Source organism: Primulina eburnea, chromosome 2 (genome assembly GCF_022965805.1).
Source record: "Primulina eburnea isolate SZY01 chromosome 2, ASM2296580v1, whole genome shotgun sequence".
NCBI lineage: Eukaryota > Viridiplantae > Streptophyta > Magnoliopsida > Lamiales > Gesneriaceae > Primulina > Primulina eburnea.
In genome coordinates, this window is record NC_133102.1 from 43,057,186 (window position 1) to 43,078,531 (window position 21,346).

A 21,346-nucleotide genomic window follows, 5' to 3' on the forward strand; every position below is an offset into this window, starting at 1 on the left:
TGTGAGACGGGTCAACCCTACCCATATTCACAATAAAAAATAATACTCTTAGCATAAAAAGTGATACTTTTTCATGAGTGACCCAAATAAGAGATCCGTCTCACAAATAATACCCGTGAGACCGTCTCACACAAATTTTTGCCCATCTTAAGATGACTGTGCTATGGCAGCTTATGAGGCATTAATGGAACTTTATGCGAGTATATATGTTGCAAGACCAAACATTTGCCCTTTTATAACAAGTTATATAGTGGCATGATGCAATTCAAATATTGTCTGTCATGTAACAGTCAAAACACCACATTTCCATTAATTTGCTAGCAAAGATAAATGTTGATTCCCATGATTGCATCGACTTCCAACCAATAAGGATTGAATACGTGCATTTAGCTTTGATACCAATTAAAGATATTTACCGTGTTACCAAAAACTTTTGAACACGTAGCTCAAATATTTCAAACTAAATAGCAACTTAAAATCATGTCCAATCGGTGTGTCAGTATGAGCAAACATTGCTGCTCAACGAGTATAATGAAAAATGCTAGTAGAAAACCTACCAGTGCATCTTTAAACTAGTTTTGCACCATCTCAGTTTGTTTATTAGCAAACCAATTTTACGTGGGAATTCTAAACACCCGAGGAAAAGATTGAACATTTTTTCAGAAAAACATGAAATAGAATATGAATCAAGAATTCCAGTTTAGAAGAGAAAACTTAGAACTTGACCGAAAAAATCAAATCAGAGTCGCAAACTATGCTCCAATCTTAAACATTATTCTATTATTACTGATCATCTCCCATGTATTAAGAGAGAGAATAATGGAAAATCTTTTAAGAATCTGCAAGTGTGTATTTTCAAAACTAGTTTCAATGTCAACTCAGAAGAAAATGGCAAGGAGGATAATTTTGGAAAACTCCTTTCTTTCTCTATTTCTTAAGATAACTAAAATCACACTTTTAAGACTCTACATATAGATTTCAAAGAACACCCTCCTCATACTAGATTGATGATAAAATGATACAACAGGGATACAAATGTAATTTTTTTAAAAATAACCATAAACTCGTTTTTTAATATAATAAACATAAAAGGTGCATTTTCAGATTATCATAATTATAAAACAATTGTAGATCAAAAAATAATAGTCAACTATCCTCAAGGGGTGTCTAAGTTCGCGTAGTAAATGAACGTTTGACCTATGATAAGAAGATCAATTTCTCCTACTGACACCTTCTTAGATGAGCTTGTCACACAAAACTTGTCCAGTACGGTTTACTTGGTTAGCATGATTTGCAAGTTATTGTGTTAGTCCATAAGTTTATCTAGTGTGCACTGAAAGGTGGAGGTTGTGGGTTTCCAAATCATTAAAAAAAAAATTCAACTACACAATGCTGGTAATTTTCATAGGGAGTAGTTTCTATGCATAAATTAGAATGTACACTTTAATTTTTCAACAATAAGCAAAAACAAATTATTAAAATATTGAATTTAACATATTTTGAAAAAAAAATAAAATGATGGATTTAACAAACTTTTAAAATCAACAAAAAATAAAAATAAAAATCATTTAGTACTTTTACACACATACAAAGAGTGTGAATGATTGCATGTCTCGGGCTAAGCTAAGACAACCCCAGATAATGATTTCACATAATCCCATGGAATCCAGAAAAGTGCCAACCCAAAAAAACTCCGTATAAGAGACTACACTCAAAAATTATATCTAGAAACAAAGTCTTACACAATGCACCATCTTCTTTATTGAAAAAATATTTCTCTCGGGGAATTTTCTATGCACGTGGAGTGAAATTCACCTCATGTAGTGTGGCAAAACCCCAACTATTGGATTTAAAGACAAGGAGAGAGTTCCCATTTAATGTGGCAAAACTCCTAAAGTAGCATAAACTTTGCCTCTCTTAGGTTGTATTTGGATCAAAGGATTAGGTTTGGATGAAATGATTTGAAATTTAATCGTTTGAAAATTCAGGGATTATAAATGACATTAGTTGGTTGTCATTTCAAATCATTCCAAAATGCAAAGGAAAATGCATTGAAAAAAATGAGAAATTTGAAATATCTACTTCAATTTTTTACCCAAACATAAATGATGGATTTGAGTGAGGAATTTGAAATCCATTTGTTTTTATTTATTCAATCCAAATACAACCCAAAGTTTTCTTTTATGAATGATAATCTAATCAAAATTATAAAGCAATTTAACCAACCTCGAGATTGCAAACGCAAAAACAAACCATAAGTGAGCAAGAACTCGGCATTTTCAAGCCCTCCTACTAAAACGCAAAATATGACTAAAGCAAATATTTAGTTGAAAATTCTAGTTGGATCTAGTTTTTTTATCAACCATTTAGCATGTCAATTGTTAATTAACGATGATTGATTTATAATTTCGTGTGATTATAAAAGAATTAATCGGGACACGATTTGAGTCGGTGTGAAACGAATTATGTGCGAGGACAATACCTCTCGCGCACATGCGCGACATGAGATGCGCACATGCGCGAGATAGACAGAGGGACTCGCGCATATGCGCGGTGGGTGTGCGCGCATATGCGCGAGCTATGCAAGCCATGTCCAGAGGGCCTCGCGCATATGCCCTCGATATTGTTATTGTCAGATTGAGTATTGACAGGCTTTGAGTTCGAGACTTCGACAGAGTCAGAATATCAGAAAGAAAGGTATAAATTAATGTTGTGTTGGGATTGCACAACTCGAGTGAGGTTTGACTCGAGTTTCCCTAAATCACATACTTTGTTTATTGCATTGATAGTTGTAATTGTTGCGATTGATGTTTGTAGTCAATTGATTTATAGCCACTGCATGTATTGACTACTGATTCGTTTAGTCAATGGCTGATTCGCCTAGTCACCGGCTGATTCGTCTGGTTATTGACTGATTCGTCTAATTATCGATTGATTCGTCTAAGTTTTAGCTGATACGCTTAATTACTGGATGATTCGTCTAGTTATTGGCTGATTCGCTTAATTATTGACTGATTCGTCAATTCTGTGGCTGTTTCGCCCAGACACTGGATATATGAAATTATATCGATGCCGTTTAGGGATTGATTCATTCCTATCGACTGAGATTCGGTATATTTATCATTATCCAGACATCGGGATCCCTAGGTTAGAGTTGAGTCGAGTCGAGTATGAGACAACGCGTTGTTTGAGTCGAGTTTGAGTCTGAGTGTGATTCATTGCTTGATATTGATTTATGTTTCTGATTTCATACATGTTATGAATATTTCTTATATGCTTTTGTATATGTTTTATATGATTGCATGTGTACATTGTTTATACTGGGATTTATTCTCACCGGAGTTATCCGGCTGTTGTCTTGTTTTGTATGTTTGCATGACAACAGATGGGGTTGGATCAGGGTCAAGAAGAGAATGAGTGAAGACAGTTAGCGTGGAGATCCGGACTTAGGAGTATATCTGTTATATCACCTGAGATGTAGTGAAGAAACAGTAGTTATTATGATTTCTTTTTGTACAGGACTTGTACTTAAATCTTATTAGTGATCTTGTAAATGAAATAAGACTTATTTCATATGCTGCGTACTCTTGTATTTTTTTTAAAAAAATTTAGACACTGTTTATTATAATTGATTAATTATTCCCAGAAAGTGATTAAAAATTGAATTAAGTTCGGGTCCCCACAGTTTGTGACATGTGACTAAAAAATTTACAAAATACATAATTGATTCCTCCTTGATGCAGTGTCTTTAAGCTAATTAAGCAATAACTAGGTTAGTTTGTGATTCTTAGGTGCAAAGATGTGTACATATAGCATCCTTACCCGAACCATTATTAAACAGACTAATAAGCATGCAAAATTAAAACTTAATAACAACAATTAAACAGCGGAAACCAAATAATTTAATCATCTTACAACTCAAACGAAAAAAGAACAATAACAGCAGTTTTAAACATGTATCATACAACAGATAAATATGTAGTATATCAGTGTGTATGCTACGCTTGGATATCTCAGTTAGTACATCATGTACCTCAAGCCTTAAATCATTATTTAAGGCTTTAGGATTATACCTGCGTCCATCTTCATCCCCCTGATGATGTCTCGATCCCAGTTCACCGACCCCTCTTCGAGTCGACGCTAGCTCCGAAACTTCCTGACATCAAAGTGCCCTAGAAACTGGCTAGAAAACATAAGGTATATGGCTAGAATTCTTTCTGAAGGAAGTGGTGTAGGGAACAAAAGAAATCAACTTCTATTTATAGGCTGCATCCGGACTAGTTCAGAAAATCTGAATCAATCTTATCTGTCACGTGTCAGAATCTCATTTGTCTAGTTGGATTTCTCAATATAATGTAATCTGAAGTAGATTGGGTTGTCCATTTTAAATTCGGTGGCTCCCAACAGGTTGATCCCAATTTATCAATTCCTTAATAATGCTTAATTAGCAACCATTTAGTCATTTTTTATTAGTGCTTCATTCAAAACAAAGATTCGGGTAATTGCAGTACATCTTTTAGTGCTCAGATTTAAAAATTTCTAGCTTCATCACCAAAGTTATTGATCATCCCTAATAATGAAATTGAAATAATATACCATACTCACATCTATGTCAAAACTTTTAATTACGACTTGTTTTGCCATCCAGTGAGTCGTAGAACAATATTATCGTGTTTCAACGCCACTCAGGTTGGTTTTGAAAGCTTTTTTACACATGCTACGACAAGCCAACTCAATCTTGGCCATGGAACAGATTCTAAAGTAGCGGATTGAACATGGTCTAAAGTCCCGAAGAGCAAAAATAACATCTCAGGCACACGCAATGACAAAGCAGGTAACGGTTCGGTCAATCTCCTTAAATGGTCGTATTAGTAATCACCTGCAATATGAATACACGATGACGGAGCTGCCAACCCATTTGGGCATTTCAAGCTCTAAACGCCATATGAATACGAGTCCAATCAATGAAGAGCACTTGACTCACATAATGTGAGACCATGTCTATTATAAGAGTTAGCACATCCGGTTGTAAATAAACTATTATGAATTTTGGAAGATTGATCAAGTATGACCTCGTCCTAGTTCTGTACTAAAGTGATTACATATATACATATTTAAATCTCACTTGCCTTAACGAGGGCAAATAGATAATTCTTACACCAGATATTGGTACACACTCAAGCTTAGGGACTCAACCTACTTGCTAGTGAAGCTTAAGGCACTTGCGCAAGTGATCAGTCCAATTAAAGCTTGGTGACCTTCACATCTGCAAAATAACTTGTGATGATGATTACATACCAAAAAATTATCAATCGTTTAAAATGTAAAAGGCTACACGATGGACGCTACGCGTCCTTGCACAATCGTTGGAGCGTAGTATCTTCATGCAAAAGGCTTTGTAAAGGAAGCGGTGGGATCAAGTGTAGAATCATGAAGAAAGTCCACTTAGTAAGAATCATTATAATACTGATTTTGGACCTATGACACATATCAGTTTGTAACATCGCTTTCAACATAAATAATAGCAAAAAGCCTGTAATTGTACCTACATCTTCCAATATCATCAATCTTGCCGACACAATATCACCATCTTGCAAACATGTGTCTGGTGGTGAGTGTGATAAATTGTAATTCTAAATGCAAATTCTAGTCTGTCACTATGCAATTCACATTCGAGCCAATAGAATAAGCAGACAAGTTGCAAGTACAGCGACTCGAGACTCTGAGATGGTCTGAGCTTATCCTCATGAGTCTACATATTTTTGTCAACCCATTTACCTATTATCAACAGATATTCGATCACCATTACAAGATATTAAGTACAAGGTAGGTGCAGGAACTCATAGGTGGAAGAATAGTTTTGGAGGTGATATTTATCATTGTCATCCAGCCTCACTCCAATATTCTTATATTTACACATCAAAAAAATATAATTCCCCCAAAAAACAACAGATAAAAACTATAGTGTTTGAAAATTTTATCTGTCAAAATTGTATGAGAATCGGTCCTCTGATCGAAGAAAACGAGATTATGCCCTCGTAATCGCTACAAATTTCAAGAACCCGATAGATATTAAACCAATTTCCAGAAACAAAAACAACCCATTACAGAATTCTCATAAAATTTTGAATGGTCAAAAACATTATATCAGAAACAGATAAAAATCACGTAAATATATGTAGGATTCGAGTGATATACAGAAATGTAGATACCAATGGCGTAGCCATGGAAAGAGCAAGCAGTTGAGGAGTTGTCCCTGTCTTGATAAAGTGTATTACACCTCAAGCACCGCTTCTGGGCACTAATAATCTGCAATTTTTTTCGTCCGGTTCTCGGATTGAATAATAATCTCGGGGAACGATTACAACAAACTAGATTCGGGAAATTTAGGGAAAAGGGAGTCATCTGGGACTTATTTAAAAAAAAGGATTGAGATGTCAATTTACGTAAATGTCCCTGTTTTGTTAAGTTTAAAATGGATTACCTTTTCTTCATTCACTTTACTTCAGCAGAAGAGACCCCCCTCCTATTCCATTCCGAACCCTAAACCCTCCGTTCCCTGAAAAACGTCTCCGTCGAGTCTTCAAAATCTCAACGGAAGGAATGACAGACAAAAATGTGGTAATTTTCGCGTTTATTTCGATTTGTTTCTTCTGAATTTTAGTTGTATTTTTTAGTATGCTTGCTGCGTGTGTGTGTGCGTAATCGACCATGGTTTTCCACCATGGTCGACCATACAAATGGTACGTTGTTTGTGGTCGACCATAAAACAACGAGTTTATGGTCGACCATGTTTTATTTGGCCGATTACGTTTTATGGTCGACCATAAGACAAAGTCGACCATAAAACATGGTTTGTATGGTCGACCATGTTTTATTTGGCCGACTACGTTTTATGGTCGACCATAAGACGAAGTCGACCATAAACCTTATTTGTTTGTATGGTCGACCATATGTGGTTTTATGGTCGACCAAATGTGGTTTTATGGTCGACCACATGTGGTTTTATGGTCGACCACAAAATTTTTCCTAACCTTACTAATACTGTTTTTTTGTCACAGGTCTATTTACCGAGAAAATTAGGCAGGGATGCCATTTTCCGATGTAAGTTGACAATTCAATCGAGATATAACGAGATTTCTGAGAAGATTCATTTTTATTTGAACAACGAGGAGAGAACCCATTTTTTCGAGCATTCGCCTTTTGGTAATTTAGTTAGGTATTATAGAGATTTTAAAATTTCCAGCCAAATTCTATGGTACTTAATGAGTAACCAGATACTTGATAGTAGTAGTGATGATTTGTGGATGGTGGTGCGCAAAAGGCCTGTTAGATTTTCTTTGTTAGAGTATTGTTTAATAACGGGTCTCGATTGCGCTATTGAGCCCGAAGATTTACCAGGTAGAGGTGTATTTGCCACCACACACTTTCCCGGTAAGGCTGATATTGTTTTGGGTGATTTGGAGGGAAAGATTATGGTCCAAGAGCATAACGAGACTGGTTTAGACATGGAGAAGATAAAGATGACTAGTCTATACTTTTGTTGTGCCGTATTCGGTGAGGCGACGAGGAAAAAGACGACGAAGATCGATCCTAAATACTTGAGCCTTGTAGATGATTTGGATAGGTTCAATCGTTATCACTGGGGTAGAGTAGCCTATCGGGATGCGGTCGGTCTGATGTCTGAAGAAGGATCTTTTAGGACGATATAATTACCTCGCCGAGGCACTGGGCCGGACAGAAGTTGAGGGCAGCTTCCTTGTCGGTGGTTTTGTTCTCCCTCTGCAGGTATATTATTTTTTGAATGTTATAGTGGATTTGTTATCTCTATTTGTACCAGTAACACTGTTTGAAATTTATTTTACAGATCTTCGCTTATGAATGTTATCCGAGCGTGGCACAGAAGTTAGCAAGGAGAAGAGATGTGGACGGTTTGATGTTGCCCAGGATATTTCAGTGGGTGACTAAGACGTGGGCGTCAAACCGTGCCCCAACTGGTGTTGAAATCGCTGCAGCCTTCGGTGATTGTGCTATAGATGTAAGTAATATGAATTGATTTGGTAAAATAACCGTGGACATTATTTTTAATTAATTTGCTCTTTTATTAATTATATGCAGGATTGTCTGGGATTTTTGACTCCTACTCCTGAGGAGCTAGTTGCACCGTATTATACCACCGGGCATTTTGTTGATTCTGCGCCTGATGTGGTGATCACTCGGGTACTCGAGCTCTGGAGGCAGGGTTGGACAGTCATATGTAGCGAGCACCCTGTGGAGTCTCCCTCAGTCCAGCCCACGCATTCTGCACATTCACCTCCCTCTGACCAGCCCATGCATTTTGGACATTCACCTCCCTCTGTCCAGCACACGCCTCCTGCACATGCATCTCCTGACGTTTCCGGCATCCGTCCTGGTGATCTCGATAGATCCAGCTCTAGGACCAGTTCTCCTATGCGTACGGTCCTAGAGTCCACTTTGGACTCAATCCCTCCCGCCGCCCATCACCCTTGGAGCATCGTTTCGAGCGGCGATTGACTGTGTTGGAGGATTCCGTTAGGTCCTTGCATGTGAAGATTGCAGCAGAATTTATTGATACCAGAGTGTTTATGAGGAGTGTAAATCAAGCTCTAGCTGACATGAAATCTAGTTTGACTGAACAGATTAGAACTGGTTTTGCTGAGATGAGGTCTAACATGCCAGTGCAGGAGGACAGAGATTATAGCATAGTCTATACCAGAGGGCGGAAGAGGAAAGCATCTGAGGCAGATTTTGGTGAGTTAATTTTATTTATTATATTTATGCTTATGTAATATAATGATTTAGTACAATTCTCATAATTATTTTAATTTGTTTGATGTGCGCTTTTAGGTGTGGATGATAATCTGGCTAGGGAAATTGCGAGTACTAGCCAAACACTACATATGTTTGAGCCTAACCTTCCGGTGATTATAGAGGAGTCCTCAGAAGGTGAGTTAATGCACTTTTTTGATTTGATATTTATGTATAGTATATTAAACAACAAAGTCTTTATTTTTAGATATTCAAGTGACTCCGGTTCCGCGTAAGTCAGGTGGTGAGGCGACCACGTCTAGAGGTTATTACAGTAAACCTTGTCTATTCATATTTTCATTAAAGTTGTTATTATTTTAATTTGTAAAATGTACGCTGTTAGGTGTGTCTGATAATTTGGGTTGGGAAATTGGCAGTGGTAGCCAAACCCAACAGATATTTGAGCCTAACCTTGAAGGCATTTCAGAGGAGTCCGCAGGAGGTGAGGTAATGCACATTTTTTATATTTATATTTATTTATAGTATATTAAACAATATATTTTATGTTTTCAGATATTCAAGTGACTCCAGATGCGCGTATGTCAGGAGGCGAGGCGACCACGTCGAGAGGTTATTAAACTGTACCTTGTTTATTGTTCATATTTGCATTTAAGTTGTTACAATTGATCATTTTATAGATGCCGGTGTGAGGCCACTTGCGGAGACCGTGACATTGAAGGTAAACAACTCGCTTGCGCGAGTTAGGGCCTCGATGCTCGACGGTTCGCCCAGTAGGATTCGAGGTTTTTATGCCGAATATGAGAAGTCGTTCTACGGGCCCATGGTTATCGCAAACTCGCGTGTCACTTTCCTTGTAAGCTTTTAAATAAATCTTTGATAAAGTTTAAATTTGTAGAGAACTTCTTTTAAAACTTTGAAAACCTTTTGTTATGTTGAACTCAGCACATCGGCGAAGCTCTCCGTGGATTGCTTGAGATGCAGATCCGACATCCTGAAGTGATGTCGGCAGATGATTCGTTGATGGACAGAGATTTCTACTCTGCGATATCAGTTTTGGCCGAAGCTAAAGATATCGATTTCAACATAAATCTGGCACCGATTGTGAGCAAAGTCAAAGGTAGTGATCCAGAATGGTCGTGTCTCTCGTGGGAAAAGGCGCGAAGAATTCTCATCGCTGTCTACACAGATGGGTGCTGGTTTTTGCTAAAACTCGTGACAGGGGTGAATAAGTGCATTATATATGACTTGCAGCGAAGGTACGATCCCAAATTCAAAGATCTGAATGAAGACATAGAGCCTATACTTATAAACGCTGCTCGTCTGCTATCCATTGTTGGGAACAACCCACACCCCGAGAGGCCATGTTATATATTTTAATTTACATACGAATCAATTCATCACAATCTCAGTATTTTGTCACGATCTAAAAAACAGGATTATGTTATACGTTTCAATTTAAATGTGAATCATGCTATTTTTTTTATATTTTTCAAAAAAATAAAAATCGTAAATTCAAGATTATGTTATATATTTTAATTTACATACGAATCAATTCATCACAATCTCAGTATTTTTGTCACGATCACAATTATGTTACATGTTTTGCACAATTATTAATTTGGTCGACCATCAAGCTAATGGTCGACAATGCAATTGATGGTCGACCTAACAAAGCTAAGGGTCGACCATCACCCTACCGATAGCTTGATGGTCGACCAAATAAAAATAATGGTCGACCAAAGAAAAATAATGGTCGACCCTCAAGCTATCTTTTGCTAAATTCACCAATTGAAGGAAATCTGTTTTGTTTTCTTCTGCCAACTCTCTTCTCTGGTAAAGGAGGCAACACCAATGGAAAATTAATGTTGCGTGGCCATTCATTTTCTTCCGGAACGGGATACACAGTCTCTGAGTAAGCCATGCACCATGACATTGTAGAATAGTACTGTGAACACATATCATATAAATCGATATTCGCTAACCAACTAGCTGCGATGGCATGAGCACATGGGATTCTATCAATATCAAAAACTCGACATGTGCATCTTTTTGATTCGAGGTCCACTATGGCCGAATGTCCACGACTCCTAACATCAAACTCCATACATCCTAATTCAAAAACTTGCATTCCTTGGGCATCTGTGAACCTGCTACGAAGGATCCCCTCGATCGTAGGGGTCAAGTTAGTGTTACTTGCAATTGATGCGTGGCGATATCGGGCAAACCAAGATGATTCCAGTCTCTGCAAGGAATCTAACAGTGCAATGATTGGCAACTTCCTTTCTTCAAGCAGTCTAGCATTGATTGACTCAACCCCGTTTGTCGTCATAATATTGTAACGGGTCTTCGGACAATACGCTCGAGTCCATCTATCAAGTGAGTCTCTCTCGTCCAAATATTGCGCTGCCTCAGGATATCTATTCCTAAACTCATTGTATGCAATATCAAACTCGAAAGTTTTATAAATTTTTGCAATGTGCAAAAACATTTCGGTTGCACCCTTCTTTTTGCATCTTGTCTTCATGTTTTGGGATAAATGCCACGTACAATGCCCATGATGCGCATTTCTATAGACGGTAGAAACTGCATTAATGATCCCTTGATGCCTGTCAGAAATTATCACCAATTCATCCTCGTCTGGTACTACTTCTAACAACTTCGTTAAAAACCAACTCCACGAAGAAGTACACTCGACATCTACGACTCCCCACGCCAAAAGATATTGGTGATAATTTCCATCTTGTGCCGATGCCACCAATAAAACACCATTATACTTGCCCTTCAACCACGTACCATCAATTGATACAACTTTTCGCATACTTCGATATCCTCTAACGCATGCACCAAAAGCAAGAAACATATACTTGAATCGATTTTCCTCGTCGACAAATATGTCTGTTATGCTTCATGGATTCATCTGCTCAACCATGTGCAAATAACAGCTCAATTTTGTAAAACTCTGCGTAGGATCACCTTTCAACATATTGTCTGCTAGTTCTTTCCCTTTCCAAGCCTTGTAGTATGATACATCAGCATTCATACTATTGCGCATCATCGCCATCACCGCTTTTGGTACAATAGGCACTGGATGACCTTGGAAATTATCCACCAACATATCACGAACAACAGCAGAACTCGCTCCACGGATTCTCTTTCCTCTCCCAGTCAAACCACAGGTGTGTGTATTGCAATATGTTCGAACGGAGAATGCACGTGAATCATTCTTAATCAAAGAGGTCCAGATTCTCCATTTACAATCAGACACTACACATTTTACGGCGTACACCTTTTTGCTACTTTTTACCGTCTCAAATTCAAAACAAGCTTCCAAACTTATTCTAATTAGCTCTTTTTTCACCGCTTCTCGGTTTGGAAACTCTTGACCCACAAACAAGTTCGAACCATCCGTGAATGAAAATGTGTCATTATCAAGAGCCACATCCACAACCAAATTTGCATCATTGCTTTGAACCAAATTTGCCTCGCCCTCAATTATGTCATCACGTGCTTCATCATGTAACTCGTCCGTGTTACTACGATCTACAAGCATGACATCCATATTATGCGTTTCGTCGAATGTGTTACTACGATCCACAGGCATGACATCCACATTATGCGCTTCGTCGAAAAAATCAATGCTATTATTACGATCCACAGACACAATATTCAAGTGAAAATAATCATCAAAATGACTATGTTCGTTAATATTGCAATTGTTCACATCAATAGCATTTCCGTGCAAATTATCACAAGAATCAAAAGAAGCAACACATTCAATTTCAACTTGAAGTACTGGCCTACTTCTCGAACAACCAAGATACAAATATGCTTTCAAATCATGGTCGTTCTCTATATAAATTGGTTGAATGTTGCACGGCAAATCTAGTAGATAACTCAACCTCAAGTTGGAAGTGTCTTCTACTTTCCCAGCTCTGCATAGTTCACTTTTTAAATCTTCAAAATAACAAATATCATCATCCACTGGAATATCAACAAACTTTGCATTGGCCCTGGATTCCATTTATAAACCAGCCCCTCTGTCACTTCCCATTTCCCATCAAAATGAACAACAATAACTGTTGGCATATCTACAAAGTGCACAAACAAATATGATAATTAGAATGGGCAAAATGTTGTAAAAACAAAAAAAAAACGCACATGGTCGACCAAAAAATAAGTTGGTCGACCATGAAGTTATGTAGGTCGACCAATAAGAACTTGGTCGACCAACTTAATTTCTGAAAAAATAAGCTCACGGTCGACCAACTTAATTTCTGAAAAAATAAGAACTTGGTCGACCATTAAGATTGTGGTCGACCATGAATAATTTCTCTTTGGTCGACCACGAAGAATTCTTTTTTTGCTTCGACAAAAATCCATGAACGACACAGATTATTCATCTTATTTTTGGTCGATCGCTGCATGAAATGATGAAAACAATGAACTGGTCAAAGAAAATGGAGCAAACTTACTTTATTTTTCTTCAAATACAGACGTATTTACAGAAGAATGGGGGAACAATATGTAGGAGTAGATTTAGATCTGGATCTGAGGAATGAGCGCCACAACACTTGAGCAACAATGGTCAATTTCGATTTATAGATACGCGGAAGAGGTAGATGCGGTATATGAGTTCTTTAAATTTGGGAAACTTTGGGAATTTTGTGGGGATTTTGTGCGTGGAATGGGAAGAAAGAGAGAGAACAACTAACAATTAATCAATTTAGGAAGTTAACTTTAATTAAGGTTTAATTAACTAATCAAGAGTCAACTCCTTATTTTTTTTAAAAAAAATCAGACTCCTAGTTTTTTAAATCTTTGCCCACGTAATCCCATTTTTTAAATTGTCCCACTAGATTCAAGGTTTTCAGTATTTAATTCCTCAAACAACGATACTTTTCTCGAGGGGAAAAATGCTAGGCCAGAGTAGGATGTAGAGCAAGCCGAGGACCAATTTGGTTATTCTCCCATAATACAACTCTATACATTAGAATTTCATATATTTATTTTTTTTTATGTCAAAAAAGAATTATTTTTCTTTGTAATTTATATAAACAAAATTAGCTCATCTCACAAATATAAATATACTATACGAGAACATTTCATAGAAAACTTACTCGAATTAAAATCAGCTTTTAAATTATATAAAAAAAAGAAGATACGAGTTGTCTCGAAATTAAATGCATATCACATATTTATTTCTTAATTTAGCATTATTATGAACAATTTTTTTTAAAAAATGAAGATGTATATATATATATATATATATACATCTCAATGCATTTTAGATAAAGACAAATGTTATATTGATGAACATTTTATATGAATGTAACTAATATGTGCCACTTTTATTAATATAAACACAATAATGTACAAGCTAGCTTATGAAATTAAAGGTGCTCCAAAAGTTGAATTAGTAGGTCTTTTGTAAGACTGTTTGACAGATCTTTATCATGAGTCAATCATGTTCATATTTACAATAATAAATAATATTTTTGTATAAAAAATAATACTGTTTCATGAGTGACTCAAATAAAATTTGTCTCATAAAATTGACTTGTGAGACTTTTTCACAAAAATTTTTGTGAAGTTGAATCATGCAACATTGCATCTTCTCGGATTAGATTAGTCGGATGCCTGGAGATGGGGTTTTATTGCAAGTTTTGCTCTCCGTTGGTGGCTTTATTTATTTATTATTCTAATATATATGGTGTTTGTATCTCATTGATGGGAGAAAATGTATTTTTACAAATCCCATGTTAGAAAAGAAATTATTTTATTCAGGGTGGAAGAAAACTCGGTAGAAATTATTGGTGTTGCTCCTGTAACATGCACACAATGGTGGAAGTATGACAGTGTATTCAGTTTAAAAGTAACATCAATATATTACTGTTCATATGTGTGGAATGATACAAAGCTCTGTTTGAAAAACCTGAGGATAATAGCATGTGAAACCGCGATGTTCTTCACGCAGCAGTTTGGATCTTATGTTCTTGATGGTGTTCTAAATATGTTGTCAATGGCCTAACTCTTTCCCGTTTACTGGTTGATCTGGCTCACCTCAAGTCTGCTGTGTTTCATGTTTGATCGATTCCAATCTAAGCATTTAATCTGAGTTCATTCTCGTTTTTTTAAATAAAAAAGATATTTGAAGCTATACGGTTTGTACATGATTTGAAATTTTAAAAGCAGAAGAGGTACTGTTCCATGATGCTGGTTCGTTTCTTACACACATTGGTCACTATTGGACGTATGATGTTCTGTTTGTTACTTCGAAGGAAGGCATTTGCCAAGAACTGAAATCTTGGGCTTCTTACTTTATGTATTGTTTGTATCATAATTCGATAATTATTTATTTCCTCTTGTTACATATTTTGAAAATTAATTTTATGAGGAATGGATGGCACTTTTTGGTCATTGCAATATCCAAACATTAAGCACGAGCTAGCCTAGATTCATGTTCCAAATTTTTTTGAGTTTTGCCAATCTAATCTCTTAATATGTGTAGGAAAATGTCAGCGATGTACCAACAATTACATGAAACATAAAAAGAAAGTCGAAATCGTTTTATGTATGTGCATAGTGATGACATTGTATTCCACCATCTGAGATTTAAGTTCTTCGTGCCTAAGCTCGAGAAAAAAATCTCGGCATAACATGACATTGTTTAAGATCTGAAATCTATTTCTGTTTTATCAAAAGTTATAATTTATCGTAATTGTGAAATAAAATAACCAAAGTTTCACGATCCTCGTGCTTGTGTTTTATTATAAATTATAAGGTGCAGCGAGTTATTTTGCATAAATAAATCTTTGTAAATTAAACTAGACTTCTCTAGATATTTACAAAGAGCCACTTGTAAATCTCCCATATCCGATAAATTTCTAGTAAAAGAAAAAGTCCAAAAGATTTGGAGATCTTTCTAGAAAATTTAGTGAAATTTTGGTTCTCCTGTGTTTGCCTCATCCAATATGTCATTCAAATGTGGAGTAAAAGCTGTGATTGTGCAAACACGGGACAACAAGACTGGCCATTGACAAAGTCTCGAACCATTTTTTTGGCACGCAAATGGTTCGATATATGCATATAAATTATCCAAAATACATGTATTTCTGAACCAAACCTGTATTTTTAGATCCTGCCTGCAAGTTATCTTCACCGAAATACCCGAAAGGAATGGTTTGAAGTTGTGTATCCACCATCAATCATGATGTTAGCCCCACTTATATACCTAGCCTCATCACTAGCCAAGAACACCACAGCATTCGCGACGTCCTTGGTAGTCAATTCCACACCCTTCAAGTTTGCATTAGCCTCCGCAAAATTACGGAAACCAACCAATGCATCTTCGGTCCTCTCATCTTCAGGCAAGTGAGCAAGTGCCAAGCCTGTTGCGATGGCATAAGGTGACACACAGTTCACTCGTATGCCATGCTTTCCTAGCTCAGCTGCAACGTTCTTGGTGAGCCCCAGAACAGCGTGTTTTGATCCCACGTATGCATGTGGCCCAACCCCACCAATGACACTTGCCACACTGCAGGTCGATATTATCGATCCTTTCTTAGCCGGAATCATTACACGAGCTGCATGTTTCATTCCGAGGAAAACACCTTTCACATTTACATCAAAGATACGATCAAATACCGAGAGTTCAAAGTCCCTAATGTCAGGACATGGTGGGCCAGATACCCCTGCATTGTTCACCATAATATCAAGGGTACCAAACTTGTCCACGGTGAAGTCAACTGCACGTTGGATATCAGCTTCGACCGTGACGTCGCAGAGACAAAACACAACACTAATGCCATCATCGAGGCTTTCAGAGAGGCGTTGACCAAGGTCTTCTTGAATATCAGCTATACAAACTTTGGCACCGTGCTTGTGAAATAGTCGCACGATGCTCTCGCCAATGCCATTAGCACCTCCAGTGACCAAAGCAACTCTTCCAAGTAATCTGAAATCATGAATTAATCAACGGTGAAGTTTTGTGTGTATATCTCTCCTACTATATCTAGAAAGTAAACCACAAACTCTAAAATAGAAAACGAAAATTCGCACTTTCAAGTCAATAGATAGGAGTACAGTTTGGAGAAGACAAACAATACAAAATGTAAATGTACACTCGATAAAAAAATCATCTCTTTCAATCTATACTGGACAATCATTCCTATTCTCCAGAAGAAGATGCCCTGACTTGTGTTTATCTCAATCAAATGTTTTCTTTACTTGACAAACGTGAAGCAATAACTTTCAGAATATTTTCACTTATTTTTTTGCCAAGTTCCATTTCATTTGTTGTGGAATCAATGATGGAAAAATAGCAAGCTATGGTATTAAGGCCTACAACCATTGAGATCATCAGGTGAATTCAGAAACAGCATAAAACAATACATCTCAAATCGGATACTTGGTATCGTTTCAATATTAGTAAGACCCTGAAAAGCATAAAATGATGGCCATAAGTAAATCCACTGAGCTGAAAAAACAGATTACTTGGCCAGAATTCGAGGAGATTAAATCATTAGTTAAAACATACTAGAACAACATTTTATCACGAAGTCCTACTCCACATGACAATTATGTTTCATCATGATCGGTAATACCTGATGTAGTGACATTATGTAGTATTGCTCAAGAATATCAATATTATAATCTTTAACCATGGAAAACTTCCCCAACTAGCTTGCATGGATCACTGTATTTACACATTGAAACTTTTCTGTAACTACGAACACGAGAACTGAGGTAACAACAAGTCATCTATTAAATCAAGATATAAGATATCCTCCTTAACCACATTTATTCAAGTTTTCAACAGTCTACTCTTTCTTCTACTCCTTCCATTAACCTGTCAATCTAAGATATGTCGGATTGGGGTCATGTTTGATCTCCTCTTCACATAATCGAACTATATTAGACGTTTCTCCCTAATCTTACCTTCTATGGGGCTATACCTAAATAGCTCATATTCTTTCCATTCTTAATTCTACCTTTGTGCATTTTGTCACACATCCATCTTGACATACGCATCTATGCTACCGTCATCTTATGCATATGTAGTTTTGTAGTGGCATAACACTTTGAATAATAAAGCATAGCTGGTCACGCAATAGGCTTATAATATTTTTCTTTCAATCTCGCTGACATCCCTTTATCGGATAAGACTCCTGATGTCATCATCTATTTTATCCACCCTACTTGAATCTTATGATCTGTCCTTTCTAATGTCCTCGGTCTTTTGGATAATAGATCCTAAATAGCAAAAAACTTCACATTCCGGGACTTCTTATCTTCAATCTCAATTGGGCTACCAATTCGTCTAGATTCAGGACCAAGGTTACAAGTTAAATATTCTGTTTTTGAGCGATTAATTCTAAAACATTTACTCTCAAGAGCCTCACGCCATATATCTAATTTTTTATTTACACCTTCTTTGGTTTCGTTTATCAAGACAATATCAACTGCAAATAACATACATCAAGGTACATCATCCTGAATATGTCTCATCAGTTCATCCATAACCAAAGCAAAGAGGTAAGGGCTTAAAGCCGATCCTTGATGAAGTCCTACTGCCACATGACATTCACATGACTTCCCTTCAACAGACCTAACATTAGTTACGGCACCTTTATACATATCTTTAATGATCTCGATGTAACATTGAGACACATTTTTCCTTCTACATACCACTAGATTAATTTTCTAGGCACTCTATTGTAGGCTTCCTCTAAGTCGATAAATTCTCAGGCTCTTCTATCGCTCTCTATATTTCTCCATCATTTGTTTAATCGAGTAAATAGCTTTCATTGTAGACCTATCCAGTATAAAACCAAATTGGTTCTCTGATACAGTAGTGATACTTCTAATTCTTCGCTCTATCACTCACTCTCATAGCTTCATCGTATGACTCGTGAGCTTAATTCATCTATATTTGAGCAGATGAGCTTAATTCATCTATAGTCTGAGCAGTCCTGTATATCTTCTTTATTCTTATAAATTGGTACTACAATACCATGTCTTCAAGATTCTGGCATTTTCCTACTATCTAGAATCCTATTAAAGAGTCTACTCAGCCATTGGGTCTCAACTTCCCCTAGACACTTTCATAGCTCAATTGGTACCTCAATGCTGCATACTTCTTAATCAGAAACATAATTTACAATCTGAGATTATCTAAATATATAATTTATACAAGTCAAAATCATGAAGTTCAATGGCTGCATGAAGGCAATTGACAAGGATGCTATGGTTCTACTATGTCGCAATGTTTTTAACCCCTGGTTCTTAGATCTTGGCTCTGCCATAATGGCAGAATCGTGGAACAAGGCATGTCCAGGACATTTTAATATTCCTGGATCCAGAGGGGAGTACTTTCTATAGAATAATTTTTTAGATGTATTACCGCGTCCCTAAGGGTTTGCCCCTTTTGATACAGGTAATCTTTATGCACAAAACCCTGATTCAAGTAGTCATTTATTTGGGACCTCGAAGGAGCTGGGAGCATGAACTGTCGTTCTACCTCTTCTTGGAGGATTCCATCCACAAACACAAAGTTCGTGGCTGACTGGAAAAATGATATAAATGGCTACTAAAGACATGAAATCAGGGTTCTCCTTCTATGTATACTTGGGAGAAAACTGTCAGCTATTGAAGTGAGGTAAAAGTTGACATATAGATATATTACTGCTATTCGTTGGGTTTGAGAATCAAAAAATGTCAGAAAAACTCCACATCACTTCTGGCCAGCTATAGAAATTATGCAGGCTTTTCCCAGCATTCCACATTTCGGGAAAAAAATTTATCTTGGAATGTAAAAGATTTTTGAGGGAGGTGTAAAAAATTGATAGAACACATCAACACTTGCAGCAAAATAAAAGGATGAAATTTTCTTTAAAATATCAAAACCAATAGATAAACAAGTCTTCTGCCAGAGGAAGACCGAGCGCCCTCGACCTGAATTTTTTTGAATTTTTACTTTTCTTAAAAAATTCAAATTTCTTCCCTGCTCCCCTCGTCTGATAGCATTAAAATCCTGGGATCAGCCCTGCAAAGTTTATGTCAAATACCAACAACAACAAAATTTGATCCCCAAGTTCCCTTCAAACGAGAGTAATATTTCAATCAGTAACTTTTCAAGACTTACTTAAGTTCCCACCACCAAAATAGAACGTAAAGAAAATGCTAAAAAAAACTCAATCAACGAAGTACCAACATCAAATTAAAAAAACGGGCAGAATCTATGCCATGAAACTAATCAGCAGTCAAACTAATCCACCCTATTTCAAAACCCCATGGAATTCACAACCTTCAGAATTAAATATTAAAAAAAACTATTTCGAAATTATTCAAACAAGATTCACCTAAAGTTTATAAGCTTTTGAGGCATCAGGGATTTAGTGACAGACACGAAAAGGGATCTTCTTACCTTCGGGCAAGAAGAGTGGAGTGATCAGATCCTGTGTCAGCCATATTTTTTTCAACAATCTGCGGCAAGTCCAGCATACACACTCACAGTGAGTGTGCACAAGAATGAGCCCACGTGAGGTCATTTTCTAAAATAAAATAAAAAATTAATTGACCAAATTTATTCTATAAATTTTTTCATATTTTAAAAAAACCGAACGAGGTTATTTTTATTTTTAAAAAATAGTTTGACAAAGTCTATTTTCTTAAATATCTCCGTTGTCTAATATATGCTTATTTGGAATATTCACACTCATATATTACAGAGTGAGTCTCATGTGAAACCGTCTCACGGATCATAATCTGTGAGACGAGTCAACTCTACCTATATTCACGATAAAAATTAAAACTCTTAGCATAAAAAGTAATACTTTTCATGGCTGACCCAAATAAGAGATCCGTCTCACAAATACGACCTATGAGACCGTCTCACATAATTTTTTGCCTATATATTACATTGACCAACACCTCTTTTCACATTGTGTGTGTATATTAGTTAATCGGGTTTGTTTTATAAATTTTTCCGTATTTCAAATATACTCGAAGAAGTTATTTCTATATATAAAAAAATTACAAAAACTCATGTTAGACAATCTCACAGGTCAATTTTATGAAACAGATATTCTATATGAGTCATCCACGAAAATTAATATTACTTTTTATGTCAAATATATTATTTTTATTGTAAATATAGACATGATTGATCGTCTCACGAATAAAGATATGTGAGACCGACCTATTCAAAAAAATAGTTTGACTAGATCCATTTTTCTAAATATCTCCACTTATTAATAATACAGGCTGAGTTGGAATATACACTCATATTATTGGTATCCAAAATCAATGTAGGTTGATCATGACAGATGAACGCCCCAAAAAATTTGCATGTGGGTGTGAGCTTGCATGCGCCAAAGAAGGCGGCCGATAGGATTGGCCCACTCCCTACATGCACTATTAAAAAAAATCAAATTTTCATATGTAAATTGTTCATCCTCTTCCACAAATTATTTCATTTACCTAAACACATTATTGACCATCATAGATCACTCAAAAAATCTTCTTTCTACTTCGTACATCATCAATTTGTGGCGAA

The 21,346-nt window shown here is 36.4% G+C and overlaps 5 protein-coding genes across 5 annotated transcripts; 3 read left to right on the forward strand and 2 right to left on the reverse strand.

Moving 5' to 3' along the window:
• The first annotated feature begins 6,603 nt into the window (after positions 1-6,603).
• LOC140824340 (uncharacterized) lies at positions 6,604-7,712 on the forward strand. The gene is made up of 2 exons (XM_073185941.1): positions 6,604-6,621; positions 7,062-7,712. The coding sequence occupies exons 1-2, from the start codon at positions 6,604-6,606 to the stop codon at positions 7,710-7,712; spliced, it is 669 nt and encodes a 222-aa protein (XP_073042042.1).
• On the forward strand, positions 7,673-8,639 carry LOC140824745 (uncharacterized). The gene is made up of 3 exons (XM_073186292.1): positions 7,673-7,788; positions 7,868-8,038; positions 8,119-8,639. Exons 2-3 carry the CDS (start codon positions 7,937-7,939, stop codon positions 8,533-8,535), a joined length of 519 nt encoding a protein of 172 aa, XP_073042393.1. The 5' UTR covers positions 7,673-7,788; positions 7,868-7,936; the 3' UTR covers positions 8,536-8,639.
• Positions 8,607-10,167, forward strand: LOC140824341 (uncharacterized). The gene is made up of 7 exons (XM_073185942.1): positions 8,607-8,772; positions 8,869-8,967; positions 9,038-9,094; positions 9,173-9,271; positions 9,343-9,399; positions 9,468-9,643; positions 9,733-10,167. Exons 1-7 carry the CDS (start codon positions 8,607-8,609, stop codon positions 10,165-10,167), a joined length of 1,089 nt encoding a protein of 362 aa, XP_073042043.1.
• Positions 10,168-10,555: 388 nt separating this feature from the next.
• LOC140824342 (uncharacterized) lies at positions 10,556-11,608 on the reverse strand. The gene has a single exon (XM_073185943.1). The coding sequence runs from the start codon at positions 11,606-11,608 to the stop codon at positions 10,556-10,558; it is 1,053 nt and encodes a 350-aa protein (XP_073042044.1).
• A 4,138-nt stretch (positions 11,609-15,746) lies between these two features.
• LOC140823385 ((+)-borneol dehydrogenase 2) lies at positions 15,747-20,321 on the reverse strand. The gene is made up of 2 exons (XM_073184689.1): positions 20,216-20,321; positions 15,747-16,744 (listed from the first exon to the last, which is right to left on the reverse strand). Exons 1-2 carry the CDS (start codon positions 20,290-20,292, stop codon positions 15,946-15,948), a joined length of 876 nt encoding a protein of 291 aa, XP_073040790.1. The 5' UTR covers positions 20,293-20,321; the 3' UTR covers positions 15,747-15,945.
• Positions 20,322-21,346: the final 1,025 nt, after the last annotated feature.

Coding starts and splice junctions, on each gene's coding strand:
- LOC140824745 (XM_073186292.1), top strand. CDS start 7,937: ATGTTGCCCAGGATATTTCAGTGGGTGACTAAGACGTGGGCGTCAAAC. Junction 8,039..8,118: donor TCGGTGATTGTGCTATAGAT/GTAAGTAATATG, acceptor AATTATATGCAG/GATTGTCTGGGATTTTTGAC.
- LOC140824341 (XM_073185942.1), top strand. CDS start 8,607: ATGAGGAGTGTAAATCAAGCTCTAGCTGACATGAAATCTAGTTTGACT. Junction 9,095..9,172: donor TGAGGCGACCACGTCTAGAG/GTTATTACAGTA, acceptor GTACGCTGTTAG/GTGTGTCTGATAATTTGGGT. Junction 9,272..9,342: donor TTCAGAGGAGTCCGCAGGAG/GTGAGGTAATGC, acceptor TTATGTTTTCAG/ATATTCAAGTGACTCCAGAT.
- LOC140824342 (XM_073185943.1), bottom strand. CDS start 11,608: ATGCGAAAAGTTGTATCAATTGATGGTACGTGGTTGAAGGGCAAGTAT.
- LOC140823385 (XM_073184689.1), bottom strand. CDS start 20,292: ATGCTGGACTTGCCGCAGATTGTTGAAAAAAATATGGCTGACACAGGA. Junction 16,745..20,215: donor TCCACTCTTCTTGCCCGAAG/GTAAGAAGATCC, acceptor TCATGATTTCAG/ATTACTTGGAAGAGTTGCTT.